General features: G+C 35.3%; 1 protein-coding gene across 2 annotated transcripts; it reads left to right on the plus strand.

The window, feature by feature from the left end:
• The first annotated feature begins 4,119 nt into the window (after positions 1-4,119).
• LOC133875846 (ent-kaurene synthase, chloroplastic-like) lies at positions 4,120-11,048 on the plus strand. Of its 2 annotated transcripts, none has more exons than XM_062314093.1 (15): positions 4,120-4,380; positions 4,535-4,631; positions 5,717-5,799; positions 5,894-6,179; positions 6,251-6,431; positions 6,818-7,035; positions 7,138-7,258; positions 7,434-7,531; positions 7,615-7,841; positions 7,965-8,077; positions 8,199-8,297; positions 8,673-8,888; positions 8,975-9,116; positions 9,488-9,733; positions 10,668-11,048. In XM_062314093.1, the coding sequence occupies exons 2-15, from the start codon at positions 4,580-4,582 to the stop codon at positions 10,971-10,973; spliced, it is 2,388 nt and encodes a 795-aa protein (XP_062170077.1). In that variant the 5' UTR covers positions 4,120-4,380; positions 4,535-4,579; the 3' UTR covers positions 10,974-11,048. The 2 variants fall into 2 exon arrangements, with proteins under 2 accessions (XP_062170077.1, XP_062170078.1); XM_062314094.1 differs by having other exon boundaries at positions 4,539-4,631.
• The last annotated feature ends 6,461 nt before the right edge of the window (positions 11,049-17,509 follow it).

Raw genomic sequence — 17,509 nt, forward strand, 5'->3', positions numbered from 1 at the left:
TATCACGAGTCACTAGAAGATTATGATGATAAACCTCATTTTATTTTTAGAGCATAAGAAGTATTCAAGGCAAAATTGCACCTACATCTTGCAGATGGCTTCTTCATTATTAAAGTATATATTTTTTGGTACTCCAGCTTTTGTACCAATATTTCTATTTGGTCCCTAGCTAGTAGTCCAATTGCAACAATGTTGACCCTCAATATTGTTTCAATTTCATCCTTCCATTCCAATTTTGTCTATTGCCGTTCCAATGACAGGATATCATGTAAGCTTATATTTTCCAAATCTCAAGTATCTGATTGTCCATCCAAGCTGAGCTGATCGATGCTAGATTTCATATCTTATTTGAGGTCAAGAACTCATCAAATTTTCAAACTTATGCATATTTTCTAACTAGAATTTTTTTTTTTCTTTTTCTAAAAAAAAGAAAAAAGAACTCATTGCTTGGTTTTTTGCTGGGAAAAATATTCAAAATTGTATAATTGTTATCAAGTCTAATCACAGTGCACTAGTATTAGGTGGGTTGCATCATGGCACAGAGTGTGACATGAAGAGACAACCATGATTACACTGAAAGCTTTTGAACTGCCCAATGGCCAATACCATCATCTTAAGAAATGGAAGCCTTTTGGACCTCAAAAGCCTCATCCGAGCTTGCTTTGTAGAATCTGCACTGCACTGCTCCATAAAGGAGTTTTGGACTTTTTATTTTTGGTTTTTTGTTTTTGTTTTTATTTTTATTTTTTTAAAGGGTTAAATAATTTTTGTCCCTAAATTTTTAACAACTTTATTTTTTCTCCCTCCATCAAAAAACTAACAAAACTTCAGGTTAAATCAATCAAAACTTGACACGTGTCATATACTTTATTAGAAAATTATTATTTAAAAAAAAAAAAAAAAAAAAAAAAAAAAAAAAAACCAAAGGGTCGAGCCACCCCATGACTAGTCTGAGGGTGGTTTGGAAATGATAAAATGGAGGTGGCCGAAACTACTCCCAAAGGCCTTGGGGGTGGCGTGACCACTCCCATTTGGTTTGAGGGTAATTTCGGCTAGGAGTGTACAACCTGTTGCGGTTATTTGTTCATAACCACAACCGTAATCAGAGTACCTGATTATTTTCATTTAAATAATCGTAACTGCAACTGATAGACCAGTTACACTTATTACCAATGCGGATTATCCATTTATTAAAAATTAATTATTAACCGGATAACAAGTTCTTATTTGTGCCGTGAAAGGCAAACTTTCGATTCCTTTTGAATACCCTTTTTGTTTGGTCATAAATGATTCTATCCCTCTCCCAAAATGTGATTCTCATTTTTATGTGATGGGAATTGTTTTCACAAAATATCAAATTCAACAGTACTATCCCTTCTTGCTCCACGGTTTGTTTTTTTAGTGGCTCAATTTTTCAGTCTTTTACTTCTACTATTTTTGGTTTTTTCCACGATTTTATCATACAAGAAACAGGTTGCTCTCTGACCATGAAGTAGTGGTTAGTACGTGTTCATTAGTTTTTGGGATACCTTTTTATGGTCTCTTAAACTCACCTGGGTATCCAGATTTTGAAGCCTGTGCAAGCTTACTTTGAGAAAAGTTTTGAGTCTTTACTGCAAGGAATTGGTGTGGTGGCAAATATGAAACGGAATATGTTATTCCTACGTCATATTATTTTACATTAATCTTGCAGTAAGACATATTGGGTGCGAAACCTATATATATAGGATTTACATATATAAAACTCACATACATGAATCACACACCTTATATATATTGGTGTAGAATTGATACATGGTTATGTCGCTTATAATTTTAATATGGGTATTCATTACCCATTCTGTGTACTGCCAAAGTCTTGTGGTTGTGAAATTGGTGCAGTTTTTGTCTATTACAATTCTTTTGAATTCTTTATTAATTTTGTTGGTTATATATTTTGTATTTTTGTATTTTTGTATTTTTGTATTTTTTTTTTTGAAGCATATCTTTTAATCTTGGCCTTTGTGCTTAACTTCGGGAATCATGTTTGGATTTTGAAGTGGCCGGCAAGTTGTGATTAGCTCGGGGCTATTGGTGGTAATTGGTAGCCGTCCAGTGTTGTTTGGATGAGTGTCGGGTTTAAAGAATAAAAACAAAAGAACATGCCGACTCAAAGGTAATCCCATGAAATTACTTAAAATAGCACCAACTTTAGCAATGGAATATTAGTTGATGTTCCCTACTTTTTAAACTATTGGGAACATTTACATTAGAATAACCATTCAAACTCGGGATTAGTCGAATTAAATCTACGGCTCAAATTAGCCGTGTCAGCGATCCGCGCCAAGGGATTAAAAATCTTCAAAACTCTTTTATAGTACTATCAGGTACTCAACTATTTTCATTAAATTTAGAAAACAAAAATATTTTTTATTTCTCTATTTAAAAATACTACATAATAACTTTCCTTAATTTTTTCATAAACTATATATATATATTACTTTTAATTTATTTTCAGTAGTTCTAGTGGTCGACTCACCTCTTTCAAATTGTTTCTCATTATTAAGAAAAGGTAAGAAAGATAAAATACGAGCTTGCTTTATAGCAATAGTAATTAATCGTTATTGTTTTAAGTTTTATCTATTCACCCGTTTAGATAATATCTTTCCTTATTCGCTAATAAATCGACTAATTAAACTCATGTTTCTATAATCAATTCGATCCCTTGAGCCAATCGGGGGTAAACGCCTACGAAAAGATCACTTGGATTTAAAATAGAGTCGTTTAGATTCATCCATGATTTGTTTATTTCTTATCTCAAAAATCCTATTTCAATGAGGGATTTTGTTTCTCATTTTATTGTTATAAGAAGAAAAGAAGTGAAAGGAGAGAGAATCGAGTTTATGATTATAATAATTATTGGGAATGATATAGTGCTTCACAATGCATTCTCAATGCTTAGAGAATATATAGGGAATCTACTGCAGGTGATTTTTTATTTATTTTTTATTTTTTTATTTTTTATTTTTAGGGAATGGAACCACCTATAAGGTATCTGCTACTAGTGCTCTTAGTTGAAGAGCCACTCATCGCCTCCAACACCTCCTCACTTCTCCTCCATCTACTGCAAGAGCCTCATTGCGGTCGGCGCCACAGTAGCCACTTAAGCCACCGTCTGCTTCTATTTGGTTGTTCATGGAAGTATGAAAAATAAGGATGAATGTAGAAATGGAATTGATAGATGATAATGAACTCCAGTTAATGGCGGAAGACAGACCCCAAGTGAATCCAATAAAGGCTGGAATCAAACCACAAGATAAAAATCTATATTAATTCTCTATTTTCTTTCTCATTAACGACCAAATGGTCTTTAAATAGAAATAGAAATACTATTAATAATTAACTACAATAAACATAAATAATAACACTTTTACTAATTTAACAACTCTTAAAATAAACCAACTAGAAAGATAAAGATTATACGATAACCTAACTGAAAGGATAAAAATAATATAGTGATAAAAATAATATATCATCACTAATGAAATAGAAATCAGCTTGAATTAATCTAAATATTAGGATCGGAGATAGACTCTTATCAGTTCGTGACCAGAAGCTTCCCTTTTTTCTAGCCTCGTGTGGCTCAATCCATTAATTTTCCACCTTTATTCTGTTATTTTTCTCGAAATTTCCCTTATCCTGTATCAAAATTTAAACATTTTTCAATTGAATAGAATTAGCATTGACTATAAATATCTGGGTTAACATTGGCCTAATAACGAGCTTTGTAGCAAAGTAAATTTTGCGAATCTACCGGTAGAATTCTTTAATTTTGTATAAAATATGTAATTACAATTTTGTTGAATTCTTTATTAATTTTGTTGGTTATTTATTTTTAATTTTTTTTTTTTTTTTTTTAAAGCATATCTTTTAATCTTGGCCTTTGTGCTTAACTTCGTGAGTGGGAATCATTGAAGTGGCAAGTTGTGATTAGCTTGGGGCTATTGGTGGTATTCCCTACTTTTCAAATATTGGAGAAGAATGTCATGATTATATGCGAGTCAGTAAGTCACGTGACACATGTAGTCGTCTCAGAGAATGTCATGATAAAATTTCTTTTATATTAAAGGGCAGCGTGTAGGCTGCAGGCGCGAGGGTGATTAAGATTTAAGAGCCGGGTAGTACGGGGTCTTGCAATTCTTGCACGTTCTCAGGGTAAATTGGTCATTCGGTTTCGCCGAGCATCGGAGTGCGCGGATCGGCGGCGACTCAACGCTCGTCTTCGACATTCGTATTCGCCGGAATAGAGGAACAACCAGTGGGATTTGAGAGGAGAATACCAACCGCGCGAGCCTGCAGTGAACGAGGAATAGCTAGAGCCATGCATGGGTCTTTGACATTGTATTATATATATATCCTTTGACTCATATATATATATTTTCATTTTTTTCTTTTCGCGAAATTCATGATATATATACATTGTATTGACAAGCTCTATATATGTATATATACACCCTATTTTCAAACTCTCTCTCACTCCCTGGCTTTTGGACAGAAAGTATTGAAGTAGTACAAACTTTTTCCTCGTTTTGACACAACCATGTCTATCGTCCACGCCAACAGACCTTGGTGTTTCACTTCATCTACTCCAGGTTCCATCTCTTTCTCTCTGGACTTTTGTTAATTGGTTCCTTGTTTTTAGGACTATGCAAAACGTTCTTCAATTGTGTTTTCTTGTTTTTATGTTGAATTAATAGTTGCTATCTAAATGAATGGAATATAGATGTAGAAAAAAGAAGTGTTACCTCTGTATTTGCTGCGGTGGACCGTTGTGGGCAAAATTTGTTTCTTTTACTTTGCAGATACTGTAAAAAAGGCAGTTTAGGGAAAATCAGTTTAAATAGATGGAATAAGAATGTAAATCGAGAGTAAATTAATGAAAACCAGAATGGATGAATGATTCTTAATTTGGTAAAATTATTATTTTTTATTATTATTTTTTTGTTTTATTTTTTTGGTTTATGTCGTGGACTTCCTTTCTCTCTCTCTCATTGTATTGGTAACCTTGCATCATATATCCTGCTGTCTGTTCATTTAGATATCAAAGTGGATGTTGATTATACAAGAAAGATAGGATAAGAAATGAACAGACTTTCATAAAGTTAGCACCAATTTTGGAGGTGGACAAAGAGTCATGTAAGATGGTTTGACATCTGCACCTATAAGAGGAAAAAATATGATTAACTGGAGGGAGCTACAAGGACTAGAGGTTGGATGTAGAGAACATTGACTGAGATGAAGAAACTACTTGACGGATGACCTATTATCTTATTAGAAAATATTGCACTCGATAAGAAAATAACAAAGTTTTCATCTAAACTGGGCTAGATGAAATTAACATGTCTTAAAAGCACGCGATTCTCAAATGCATTTTAAAAATGCATGTGACATGTGATATGTTAATTATATTAAAAATGTATGTGAGGATCATATGGTCCAAAGACAAATGTCAATTAATAGAGTGGACTAGAGGAAATTGCTCCAACAAAGTTTGGAGGAAAACTTTGTCCATATGAAAATCAAATAGAAAAATAATGATTATGCAACTGGCCTCAAATAAGTGGGACTTTAACATGTAGCAAATTCGATTCACTATAGAATTCTCTTACTATATATATTACAGATGTAGTTTGACCGATTTCAATTGTATTTCTATCGTTTTATATGCCATTTTCAGTTTCTGTTGGGATATTGTGTTCTCAAGCAGCTTCTATGGTTCCTGGTTCAAATGTAGCAACAAAAGCCAAGAGTCCAGCATTGGTATGATGATCCTGCATTCAGTTAAATTATTTCCTTTGAATTCTGGCATTTCAGTTAACTTTATTTAAGAAAACGTACTTTTTTATTCATACAGTGCTTTGAGGAGACTAAACAAAGAATTAAGAAAATGTTCAACAAGGTCGAACTTTCTCTTTCCTCGTATGACACTGCTTGGGTAGCGATGGTCCCTTCTCCACATTCCCTGCAGGCCCCTTTTTTCCCTCAGTGCGTAAATTGGTTATTGGATAATCAACTCTGTGATGGCTCGTGGGGTCTTCCTAATCGTGATCCCTTCTTAGTTAAAGACGCCCTCTTATCTACCTTAGCATGTATCGTTGCACTAAAGCAATGGGGTGTTGGTGAAGAACAATTGAATAACGGTATTTCTAATGTTCTTCTTGCTAAAGTCTCCTCCATTATTTCCAATAGCTGGATATTCCTCTTTTTGCAGGCCTCTTCTTTATTGAGTCAAATATAGCAGCAGCTACCGATGAGAAGCAACTTTCTCCTATTGGATTTGATATAATATTTCCTGCTATGATCGAGTATGCCAAAAATTTGGATTTAAATATCCCTCTGGGAGTAACGAATTTAGAAGCTTTGGTTCACAAGGGAGAGTTGGAGCTTAAAACGTACAGTTATAATTCAGTTTTGGTTTCTACTCAGCTTTATTATTTTTTATTTTTTATGCTTGTGTTTGTATGATGCCCCTGACAAAAATGGGCATGTTGTAAGTTCTCTCCTCTCAGACTTGGGATGTAAAGCTATTGGGGTCATAAAATTGAGTACTGGCCTCACAAAATTGAGCCACCTTGCTCAAACTTTGTTGGCTTAGTTCGCTTGGTTTGTTGAAACAGTTAAATTGTACATTTGAGTCATGGGTGGAACAATAAGACTGTTCATATATGAAATACACTCTTCTTAATGCTTTAGCATAGCAATAGAAAGAGAAAGGAATGTTTTAGTTTCTGAATGAGCCCTGAATTCTCTGACTGACTCATCCCATATCTAATTATAGAGGCTATGGAAGCAACTCAGAAGGAAGGAGAACCTACTTAGCATATCTTTCAGAGGGACTGGGGAAGTCACAAGACTGGGAAATGGTCATGAAATATCAAAGAGAGAATGGATCACTGTTTAATTCGCCGGCAACCACAGCAGCTGCTTTTACTCACCTTAAGAATTCTGGTTGCCTTCAGTACCTCTGTTCACTCCTAGAAAAGTTTGGAAATGCAGGTTCCTCCCTCCAAAGTTGTCAATAGTTTGCTATGTTGTTCCAGTTACATTTTTGATTTCTCTGACAATTGAATGGTTATCTTCAAACGATTTTTTTTCCAGTTCCTACGGTTTATCCACTAGATATATATGTGCGTCTTTTTATGATTGATAGTCTTGAAAGGCTGGGAATTGGTCGCCATTTCAGAGAGGAGATCAAAAGTGTATTGGATGAAACGTACAGGTAATGTCCTTTTCTGATGAATGCACCAAATATGGTGCGTGTTAGCTAGTAACTTTCAAGAATAATTAATTCATTCTATTCTCTTTAATTAATTTTGTAATACAGACATTAGTTTGAGTTTGTGGATTGCATATAGTTAACATTTATTGGAACCATGACATTTGCCATCAAACAGATACTGGCTTCAGGGAAAGGAAGAATTATTTTTAGATGCTACCACTTGTGCAATGGCCTTTCGGATGTTACGTGTTAATGGATATGATGTTTCTTCAGGTACTTGGGGATTTAGGAGACATGGCCTACAAGATTTTGTTTGGTCAGGAAGGGTTTAATTAACTTTTTATCCTGTTCTGTAGATCCATTTACCCGCTTTTCGCAGGAGCATCAATTCTCCAGTACCCTTGGAGGACATTTGAAGGACATCGGTGCTGTGTTGGAATTATTTAGGGCTTCAGAAATCATCATACATCATGATGAATCAGTTCTGGAAAAACAAAATTTCTTGACAAGACATTTCCTGAGACGAGAATTATCAAATGGTTCGATTCACACTGATCGACTAAACAAATATCTTGTCCAAGAGGTTCCTGCAGTAAAACCCCTTTCACTGATTTAGTGATGTTCGTTTTTAGTTACCACAAAAAGTGGTGTTCATTTTAATAATCCAAGGCAAATCCCAGAAAATTGCAACCTTTGATCATTTCAGGTGGACAATGCTCTGAAGTTTCCCTACCATGCAAATCTGGAACGGTTATCAAACAGGAGAGCCATTGAGCATTACAACAAAAATAATACAAGGATTTTAAAAACTTCGTATTGGTAAAATTATGGTGGTCTCTTTGCCTATTCTTTTCTCTCTATGAAGATTTTAGCTGTGGTAAGGAATTAGCCACTATTAGTTTGAACTACCACTTTATCCTTCTTACTGTTCTTATGTCAGTTCTTCAAATATTGGCAATGAAGATTTCTTGAAACTGGCAGTGGAAGACTTCAACATTTGCCAATCAATCCATCGTGAAGAACTCAGTCATCTTGCAAGGTGCATCTTCATCTGCTTTCAACTATTATGAATCAACTAGCATTTTCTTGGAATTTTCATTATAGCTGGCTCAATGTTGGCACATGCAACAGGATTAGTTGGCAAAATAACCTAGAAGCAACTTTAGTCTTTCTTTTGCATACTGTACTGGAAGAAACTTTCATATTCTTTTTTATTTATTTATTTTTTCTAAAAATCATTTTAACCTGGAATCACTGGTTTTACTGGGCTCCCGTTACTTGTGGTTGTTACTTAAACGCAATATCAAGAAAATTTGATGAGATTGTAAGTCATTGAGGTAGCTTTTCGCTTTAATTTATGAAAGGAAGCTGAATATCATCTTCTTTTTGTATATTTTCATTCTCATGTAAGCAGGTGGGTTACAGAGAACAGATTAGACAAACTAAAGTTTGCTAGGCAGAAGCTGGCCTACTGTTACTTCTCTGCTGTGGCAACTCTTTTTCCCTCTGAACTTTCTGATGCCCGAATATCATGGGCCAAAAATGGGGTTCTCACAACAGTGGTTGATGATTTCTTTGACGTTGGAGGTTCTGAAGAGGAACTGGTCAACCTTATACAACTGGTTGAGAAGTATGTTTCCCTATTTTTGCATGATTTCAATTTAGAGTACTGTCTTTCCATTATGTAACTGATGATGCTATGGGAACTGACCACAGGTGGGATGTAAATGTCAACACTGATTGCTGTTCTGAGAAAGTTGAAATTATATTTTCAGCACTTCACAGCACAATCAGTGAGATTGGAGATAAAGCATTAACATGGCAAGGACGTAGCGTGATAAGTGACATAATTGACATTGTGAGATGAAATCTTCCTTATTTTTTTCAATTATTGCTATTTGTTTTGGATATAATACTTTCTACGGCTTTTCTAATAGTGCTACTGATCTCCCCTAAGGCTCTGACTGATACAATTATCTATCTTCAAGTTGTCACTTTAAAGTAACCTCAAGAGATTTTAAGACTGATTTAATTATTAGCCTTCGAAATAGAGGTTATGTATGAGGAATAGTGATGGAATTGGTTCATTTTCATCTCTTATGGAGACTTAAAATGTGAGTTTAGATGGCATCTGAAAAAAGAAAGAAAAAAAATCCTTGAAGGGGTTTCTCATATTGGATTTATTTATTCGTTCAGACATAGATGATGTGTGTCATGCTTTCATTGCAGTGGTTGAATTTACTCAAGTCTATGTTGAAGGAAGCTGAGTGGTTGAGGGACAAGTCAATGCCAACAATGGATGAGTATATGACAAATGGATGCATATCATTTGCCTTAGGACCTATTGTCCTCCCAGCCCTCTATTTTCTCGGGCCTAAGCTTTCGGAAGAGGTTGTTCGAGCTCCAGAAATCTGTCATCTATTTGAGCTTATGAGCACTTGCGGGCGTTTTTTGAATGATATACAGAGCTTTAAGGTACAAGAACCTCTCATTCACCATGTAAAATGTTAGCCAGGTTGACACATTTGGCAGTGTTCAAGTAAGACCGTAATATCACATATTGGAATACCACTCAACCTAAAAACATCTTTGGATTTGGGCCCAATAATGTTATATTAGCCACTCACATTATGACATCTATCCATTGTGCAACTTAATTAATCATGATACTCAACAATCTCCATCTCACATGTGAGTCCATCGCTACATCACTACACTCGCCATCGAATGGTTATCAATCTTATAGCAGTCGTTCCTAGGATCACTTGTGAGGACTATGTGAGCTTTATCCATGCGATACACCTTTGTCCATGCTTCATCAATGAAAGGGACCCACCATCCATGCATGCATATCATCTTTGTTCTAACTACATGTGTATTTGACCTTCAAAGAAAAAATAAAAAAAAAAAAAAAAAAAATTACACATGCATTCTCAATCGAGCTCTCCTGCATGTGTGAGTCAATCTTATGGGTCATCTCTAGGATCACTTGTGTGGGGTAGGTTTTATCTATGCCATGCAACTTTGTCCTTGCTCCAACTATGAAAGATACCTATCATCTGTGCATTTGCACCATCTTTGCTTCAACTGCAAAAGGGATAACTATCGTCCACTATACCTTATACTACTATTGGCTCTGATACCACTTTTTCTGGAGATTGACACATTGGGGAGCTTTTAAGACAGACCATAATATTATATATTTGAATATCACTCAATCAAAAAACTTAAACCTTTGGGTTTGGGCCTAATTATGTTATATTAATCACTTACTTTTGTGACATCTATCTAATGTGAGACTTAACCTTTCTACATTCACACATGTAGAGAGAGAAAGAGAGAAAAAAAGGGTTAGTAAAATCTCTTTCGAGAGGGTTAGTTTTCGAGTTAGTAATCTCTGTTGTTGCAGCGGGAGTCCGATGAAGGGAAATTGAATGCTGTATCGTTGTGCATAATTCATGGTGATGGTATCAATACTGAGGAAGAGGCCGTTAAGGAGTTGAAGAGTTTTATTGCTAGTAGAAGGAGAGAACTGCTGAAACTAGTTTTGCAGGAAAAGAGCAGTGTCGTTCCAAGAGCGTGCAAGGATTTGTTCTGGAAAATGATCAAAGTGCTTCACCTATTTTACAGGAAGGATGACGGATTCACTTCAGATGAGATGATCAATGTTGTAAATGCAATAATCGAAGAACCCATTGTTCTTAATGCATTGTAAATCTATGTAAGAATACGTGACACCCGAGAAATTCGACCTTTTATAATATATGACAAATGGCTTCTAAATGACAAAGAGATATTATCTTTAGATGTTTATATATGTTGTGAATATGCTATAGAAACAAGAAATTGATATGGCTATGTTTAGGGGTCATTATTGAATCAAAGTGAATGTGTGACTTGAATCTTTGGTCACCTAAAACAATAGGCAAATGAACTCCAAATGCTTCAAGGAAGATTTTAAAACGTTTTTTTAGAAGTTATCTAACTACTTGTAAAATATTAGACCAATCGGAGTAAGTTTAAATGACATAAGAAAGGTAATATAATTTTCGGGCATGTTGCTTTGAGCACATGAAAATAGGGACAAACAAATTTCAAATTCTTCGAGTGAGCTATTGATGAAAGAATTGATGGAAGAACTGGTTTGGTTAACTTACCAAAACCAGATTGTAATATGTCATTTATAGAGGTTACATGGACACTAGTTTAGGAATGCCAATACAAGGTTACAATAACAGAAAACTAAAGAAACAAAAGATAATACAAAAGAGGAAAAAGGCTTGTGCTGAGTTTGAGGAGCAGATCCGGAAGACATGGAGCATGAATCTAGGAGAAGGGAGGCTGCAGGCTGGTGGTCTGGCGAGTAGCTGTTGCTGTAGGAAGGCTGGTCAGCAGGAAATGTGGCGCTCCTTTGCTGATTTTCAAGCTAGTGTTGAGGTGCTGATTTTATCCTCTAACACTCCCCCGCAAATTGATGGGAGAAACTTCCATCAGTTTGATTTTGATTCTCATCATCATTTTTTTTTTTTTTTTTTTGAATTGGCTTGAGTCTTTAAACTATACCTCAAAAGCCAAACGTAGGGCCAACTGTGGACCAAGAAAAGAGCCAATAAAGGGCTAAAAAGAAAAGCTTGGGCATTTTAACTGTACCACAAGGTTGGGCCAACTATGGGCCAAAAGAATAGGGTTAGGTTTTTGAACATTACCACAAAGCCAGAAATAAAAAAGAAAGGCCTGGGCATTTTAACAAGGCCAACGATTTGGCCAACTATAGGCCAAAAGAAAATAGCCAACAAATGGCTTAAAAAGGCTTAGGTTTTTCAACATTACCTCAAGCAAGAAATTTGGGCTAATTATGGGCCAAAAGGTTAAATGAGTTTGGGCCTTCAAATATTTGCCACAAACTAGGAATTGGGCCTACAATGGGCCAAAGAGAATAGGGCCAACTATGGCCAAAATGATACCTCATGATATATATATATATATATTTTCTATAAAAATAAAAGACAGCAAACAGACTCTAGAAAAAGTAAACTGTTTGAGACAGTATCACGTGAGACACATGTTGTGTTCACGTGTGTACAAGGAGAAAAAGCTCTTGCACACCTTTTTTTGGAAACTAAGAGATGTGTCGAGCACAGGACAAAGCAGAGAGAAGATAAAGAGAAAATGAAAGGTATGTGGGCAAAGAATTTGGGGAACCATTGGGTAGGTAGCTGGGTGTTTGCTGGCGAGAACATCTGGGTACGGCAGGGCGCAGATCGGTGGATTTGCCGCTGGAGAACACAGCCTTTGATGCAGAAGGTTGAGGAGACGACGCTGGTGGAGAAGTCGTCGGCTGAACAGAAAATATGAAGATTTGTCTGTGTGGTGTTGGGTGTAAATGGTTGGGCAGAGGATTAAGTTAAGGTTTCTGTTGGGGTGAAGAAACAGAGGTGAAGATGAGGTGTTTGATAAAAGGTGCAGAGAAGCTTCAAGAAGAAAGGGAACTGACGTTGGTGGAAGATGGAGATGAGTTGGTCTGGGCATCATTTTTTTTTTGCTGTAGAAACTGGGAGATAGAGTTTAGGATGTAGACATAAGAGTTCGTGGGTGGATTTTTCTGGTTCTGGTTGTTGAAGTGTGGGGTTTTTGGTGAAGATGAGATGCTTGATAATAGTGCTGAAAGAGAGTAAAGAGTAAGGAAAACTCTTGTGGAGCTTTCTCAAGGCACTGCCCGTGTGAGCTGTGTGAGCTATGCTCAGACGGGCTGTGCTGCAGCCAAAGGAAGAAGAGAAACAAGATCGTAAGGCGTTAGCCAACAAGCTCTGATACCATGAAAGAATTGATGGAAGAACTGGTTTGGTTAACTTACCAAAACCAGATTGTAATATGTTATTTATAGAGGTTACATGGACACTAGTTTAGGAATGTCAATACAAGGTTACAATAACAGAAAACTAAAGAAACAAAAAATGATAGAAAAGAGGAAAAAGGCTTGTGCTGAGTTTGAGGAGCAGATCCGGAAGACATGGAGCATGAATCTAGGAGAAGGGAGGTTGCAGGCTGCTGGTCTGGCGAGTAGCTGTTGCTGTAGGAAGGCTGGTCAGCAGGAAATGTGGAGCTCCTTTGCTGATTTTCAATCTAGTGTTGAGGTGCTGATTTTATCCTCTAACAATTGAAACGACTGTCGTGGAGTTATCTACATACTGATAAAATTTCAGCTCATTCGGAGTTCGTCAAGAGGGTCAAAAGTGGGTCAGAAGGAGCTTGCACTGGTAGCTAATGTCTGGCTGCAATGTGGCAGCAACGAGTTTTGGGCAGCAGCTTATGCCACGTGGAACAAGTAGCCGAATTACGCAGCTGCTGACATCAGCAACTAGTATTAGGACGCCATGTTGTATTTTGGTGATATCATCTTCAAGCACGATGTTTCACTAATCACCTAAGCACGACAAATCGTTAAGCATAACAAATCACCTAAGCATGACAAATCATCATCCAAACTTATCAACTTGACAAGTCAGCCATGTTTATCCAATTTGGCACAACAGCCAGCCACATGTCAGGTCATATGACAGCCTACAAATGTGGCCAATCAAGGCCTTCCAACATGGTGATGTGTCACCGTGCATGACAAAACCATAGGCTATAAAAGGGTAGTTCAACCCTTTGATTTTTACTCATCATTCTTTTCACTTCAGAATTTCTTTTTTAGAGAGAGAGAGACTCTCAAGGTTGTAGTGAAATAAAGCTTTAGTTTTTAGTGAGAGAAAATCTAAGTAACTCAAGAATAGTGTTCCCAAAGCTCAGAAAGCAAATTTGCGAAAAGTGCTTGGTAAATTCCTTTTATTTTCAGTTTATGTGAATTCTAGTTTTAGAGGTAAATTATGTCGTTATGATGCTTAAATGGCACTTTTGTAACATTTAAAGAACGATTGAATATAATAACTTTATCTAAAATATTCAACTATACTTTAAATGTTACAAAAGTGCCGTTGTGCTGCCTAATTCCATTAGGTATTCTACAATATCGTTGTTGTAATGTTAGAGGTTTTAGATAAATATTATACTAATGCCGTAGTAATGCTCATATGAAAATAAGTGGTAATGCTACATGTCATTATAATGCCTGAGAAGTATTATGACATTGTAAACACGTCGTTATGCTGTTTGATTTTCTTTAGGATAAAAGCAAAGTATAATAATAACATTTCTCAAGGATCTTGTAGGATTTGGATAGGGTTTAGGAATGTGAAATAAAGAATACAGGCTGATGTGTAGATACAATACTAATGCAGAAAGTGTATGAAGTTGAGAGGTTCATTTTGGGAATAAAAGTTTAAACTTAAGAGTGCAAACTTACTAACCTTACATTATTTTACTAAAGCATGTTCTATATGTTTCATTGAGCCCTGTTATTTTGATTACACATATGAATATATTTTGAGATACATGTGTTAAATGAAAATTTGTTTTCTAAAGGAAATGATTTATTAAAAGAGGTTGGATTTCAGAAGGAAAATATGATTTGATTAAAGGAAAATATTATGAGAAAAAGATAATGTTGTGTATGAATGCATGCGAAAGCTCAATGATTAAGGAAGATTATGCCCCGAACACCTCGATGTTTGGAAGTAGGGGTGAAGATGATAGTAGTTTTTGATATTTGTATTTTAGTATGCCACTTATGGCAATTTGTGATATATAGTATGTTGTTAATAAACATTCTAAGCAATGTAACCTCTTGTCTGTGATAGTTTTTGGGAGACTAAGTTATTAGTTGCTGATATATATAACGTGAAGTTTAAATTTAGATGCTCTGGTACATTTATATTTTTTAGGAGAACTCTGATGTTGAAAGAAAATGAAAAATTCCAGCTGTAAAAGTGACTTACATGTAATAGTATCAAGTGAGAATCTAGATAATTCCACTTACGACTGTCTTCAAAAGCAGGGCACTACAAAATATTAGTTGGGGAGGTACGTGATAAATGCCATATTCAACATTAAAAGCTCTATCATATATAAAAAAGTATTTGTAACTTAAAATTAATATGTAAGTCTTTATGCAAGTGTATATTTAAATTTTTTTATACAAGCGAACAAATAGTTGTTGGGACTGATGTCTAAAACTCCAATTGCAATGATGATGTTTTTCTATAATTATATAATATTCAAAATTGGACATATACATTAACGTTTTTACATGTTTGAATATTTTCATATTATATACGTGTAAGGTCTTTAAGTTACATTATATTTGACTATGATGTGAGTAAAAAGATTATCACACAGAAGATCACATCATAGGTTCTTTTAACTTATAAAGATTAATTGTTCCTAGTTGCAAATAGAATTGAGAAATCCATCTAGAATATAACATATCAACCACAACGATCCATCTTGATTAGGAGAAGCAGGTAGGGATTCGGGTTGATATGTTGGTGTAAGAGCAAGGTAGTGTCATGCACCAAATGAACTATGTGAGTCATCATACTTTCAACATTGTGATAAAGAATGATGTACATGCACAACGACTTATAACAATCACTATAAATTCTAAGAAAATTGTGAACTCCGATGTGAAGTGTAAGTCACTTTGTTGTATACATGAATGAGATCAACTATGGTCAACATTTTCGTGCATTAGGTGATCACATGTAGCATTGTGAGAACACCTTCTTCAAGAAATAATTCAAATCCTTTGACAAGAGCAAAATGATAAGGAATATTCCCCTTGATGTAGATTTAATAAGAATAATTATCCTAAAGCTTGGGACTGAGTGTTTTAGTGGGATATATTGAAAATTTATTTTGTGCAAGGTGAGATGAAATCTCACAAGGTACAAAAAGGATAATCATGCAATTAAATCAAGTTATCGAGGAAAAGAGGTAGTGAACAAAGTTACAATGTATTGCTTTTGTTCAACTACAGAATGCATCCATAGAGTGGTAATATGTAATAAATAAGTACGTCACATGGATTAATTCATTAAATCGAAAATACATATTAAAATGTAGTCACATTTGTTTAGTAGAATCAATTGTCATTGATAGTGTTGTGTGATATTGTTATAGTTTTATTGAAGCTAATTGTATTTTTCCCTTTAGGTTACTCTTTCAGCTGATGTAAACTGACGATATAATTTGGGTCTTGGTTATGCATTTAATTATTTGGATTGTTTTATTTGATAAAATATTGGCCAAATGAATTCAATTCCTACGTGGCTTATTACTTAGAGATGATTGAGCTTAGGAGAGTTAAAGGAGCTAGCATTGGGCCTTAGGAATAAAACCCAGGCCCATGCTTAAGAGTGTTTAGTAGCGGGCTATGGTTAAAAATCTAGCCCTAGGCGCACGGAGAGAATATTTTCTCCCCATGGCTGTGTGATGCAAGACCAATGGGGGGTGTTTTTCTCCCATTGGCCGTGCACCCTAGAGGATAGGACTAGGAGTCCTAATTCTTCTATGACTCCAGTCCTACTTTTTCTTTGACTCCAGTATTAGTTCTTCTATAACTCCAATCCTAGTTCTACTACAACTCCAGTTTATCTTCTATACTAATCATGATTGTAAATCCAAGTCTATAAATAGATGACCATAGTGAAGCATAAATTACACATTTACTGATTGATAGAATTCATTGATTCATAAGTTGAAAACTCTCCAATTTCACAAATATTTTTGTGAAAGGCACAAGAACGTCCAAGAAAGTCCTGAGAAATATTCAAGAGTGAATATTTGGTTTTCTCAAGTTTATAGTTCTACCTATTCTATTGATTTTAGAATAGTTTGTGAGTCCACTCTCATGCTCATAATCAGTCATCAAAGAGAAGATCTGAAGGTTTAATCAAGAACACCAAGAACATCAAGAACATGTTCTTTATCATTCAACATGCAAGGAGAATTTCAAACAGAAGTAAATAGCCGTACATGCCTAGGAGAAGCCGAATTCGATTGTAAGTATCACGAGCTTATGTATTTGTTTAGTCTAGTCTTGTTCATCTTGAAGCAAAATTTTTCCTGTGATCAATTTTCGCTACGCTTACTCTGTATGTGCATGATCCCTAACAATAGCAAACATTACAAGGTAAGTATATACGAAGTACAATAAAAAGAAACTATAAGTAAAAGTTAATCTAAATGGTAGACACATATTTGAAAAATAAAGACTCCAAATTAACGTGTGCGTGTGATCAATTGTGCAAAAAAATATTAAATGTGGAATGTAAAAGAGACAAATATTGATGAAGTGAAAACTCTTACCAA

Source organism: Alnus glutinosa, chromosome 8, assembly GCF_958979055.1.
Source record: "Alnus glutinosa chromosome 8, dhAlnGlut1.1, whole genome shotgun sequence".
Classification (NCBI taxonomy): domain Eukaryota; kingdom Viridiplantae; phylum Streptophyta; class Magnoliopsida; order Fagales; family Betulaceae; genus Alnus; species Alnus glutinosa.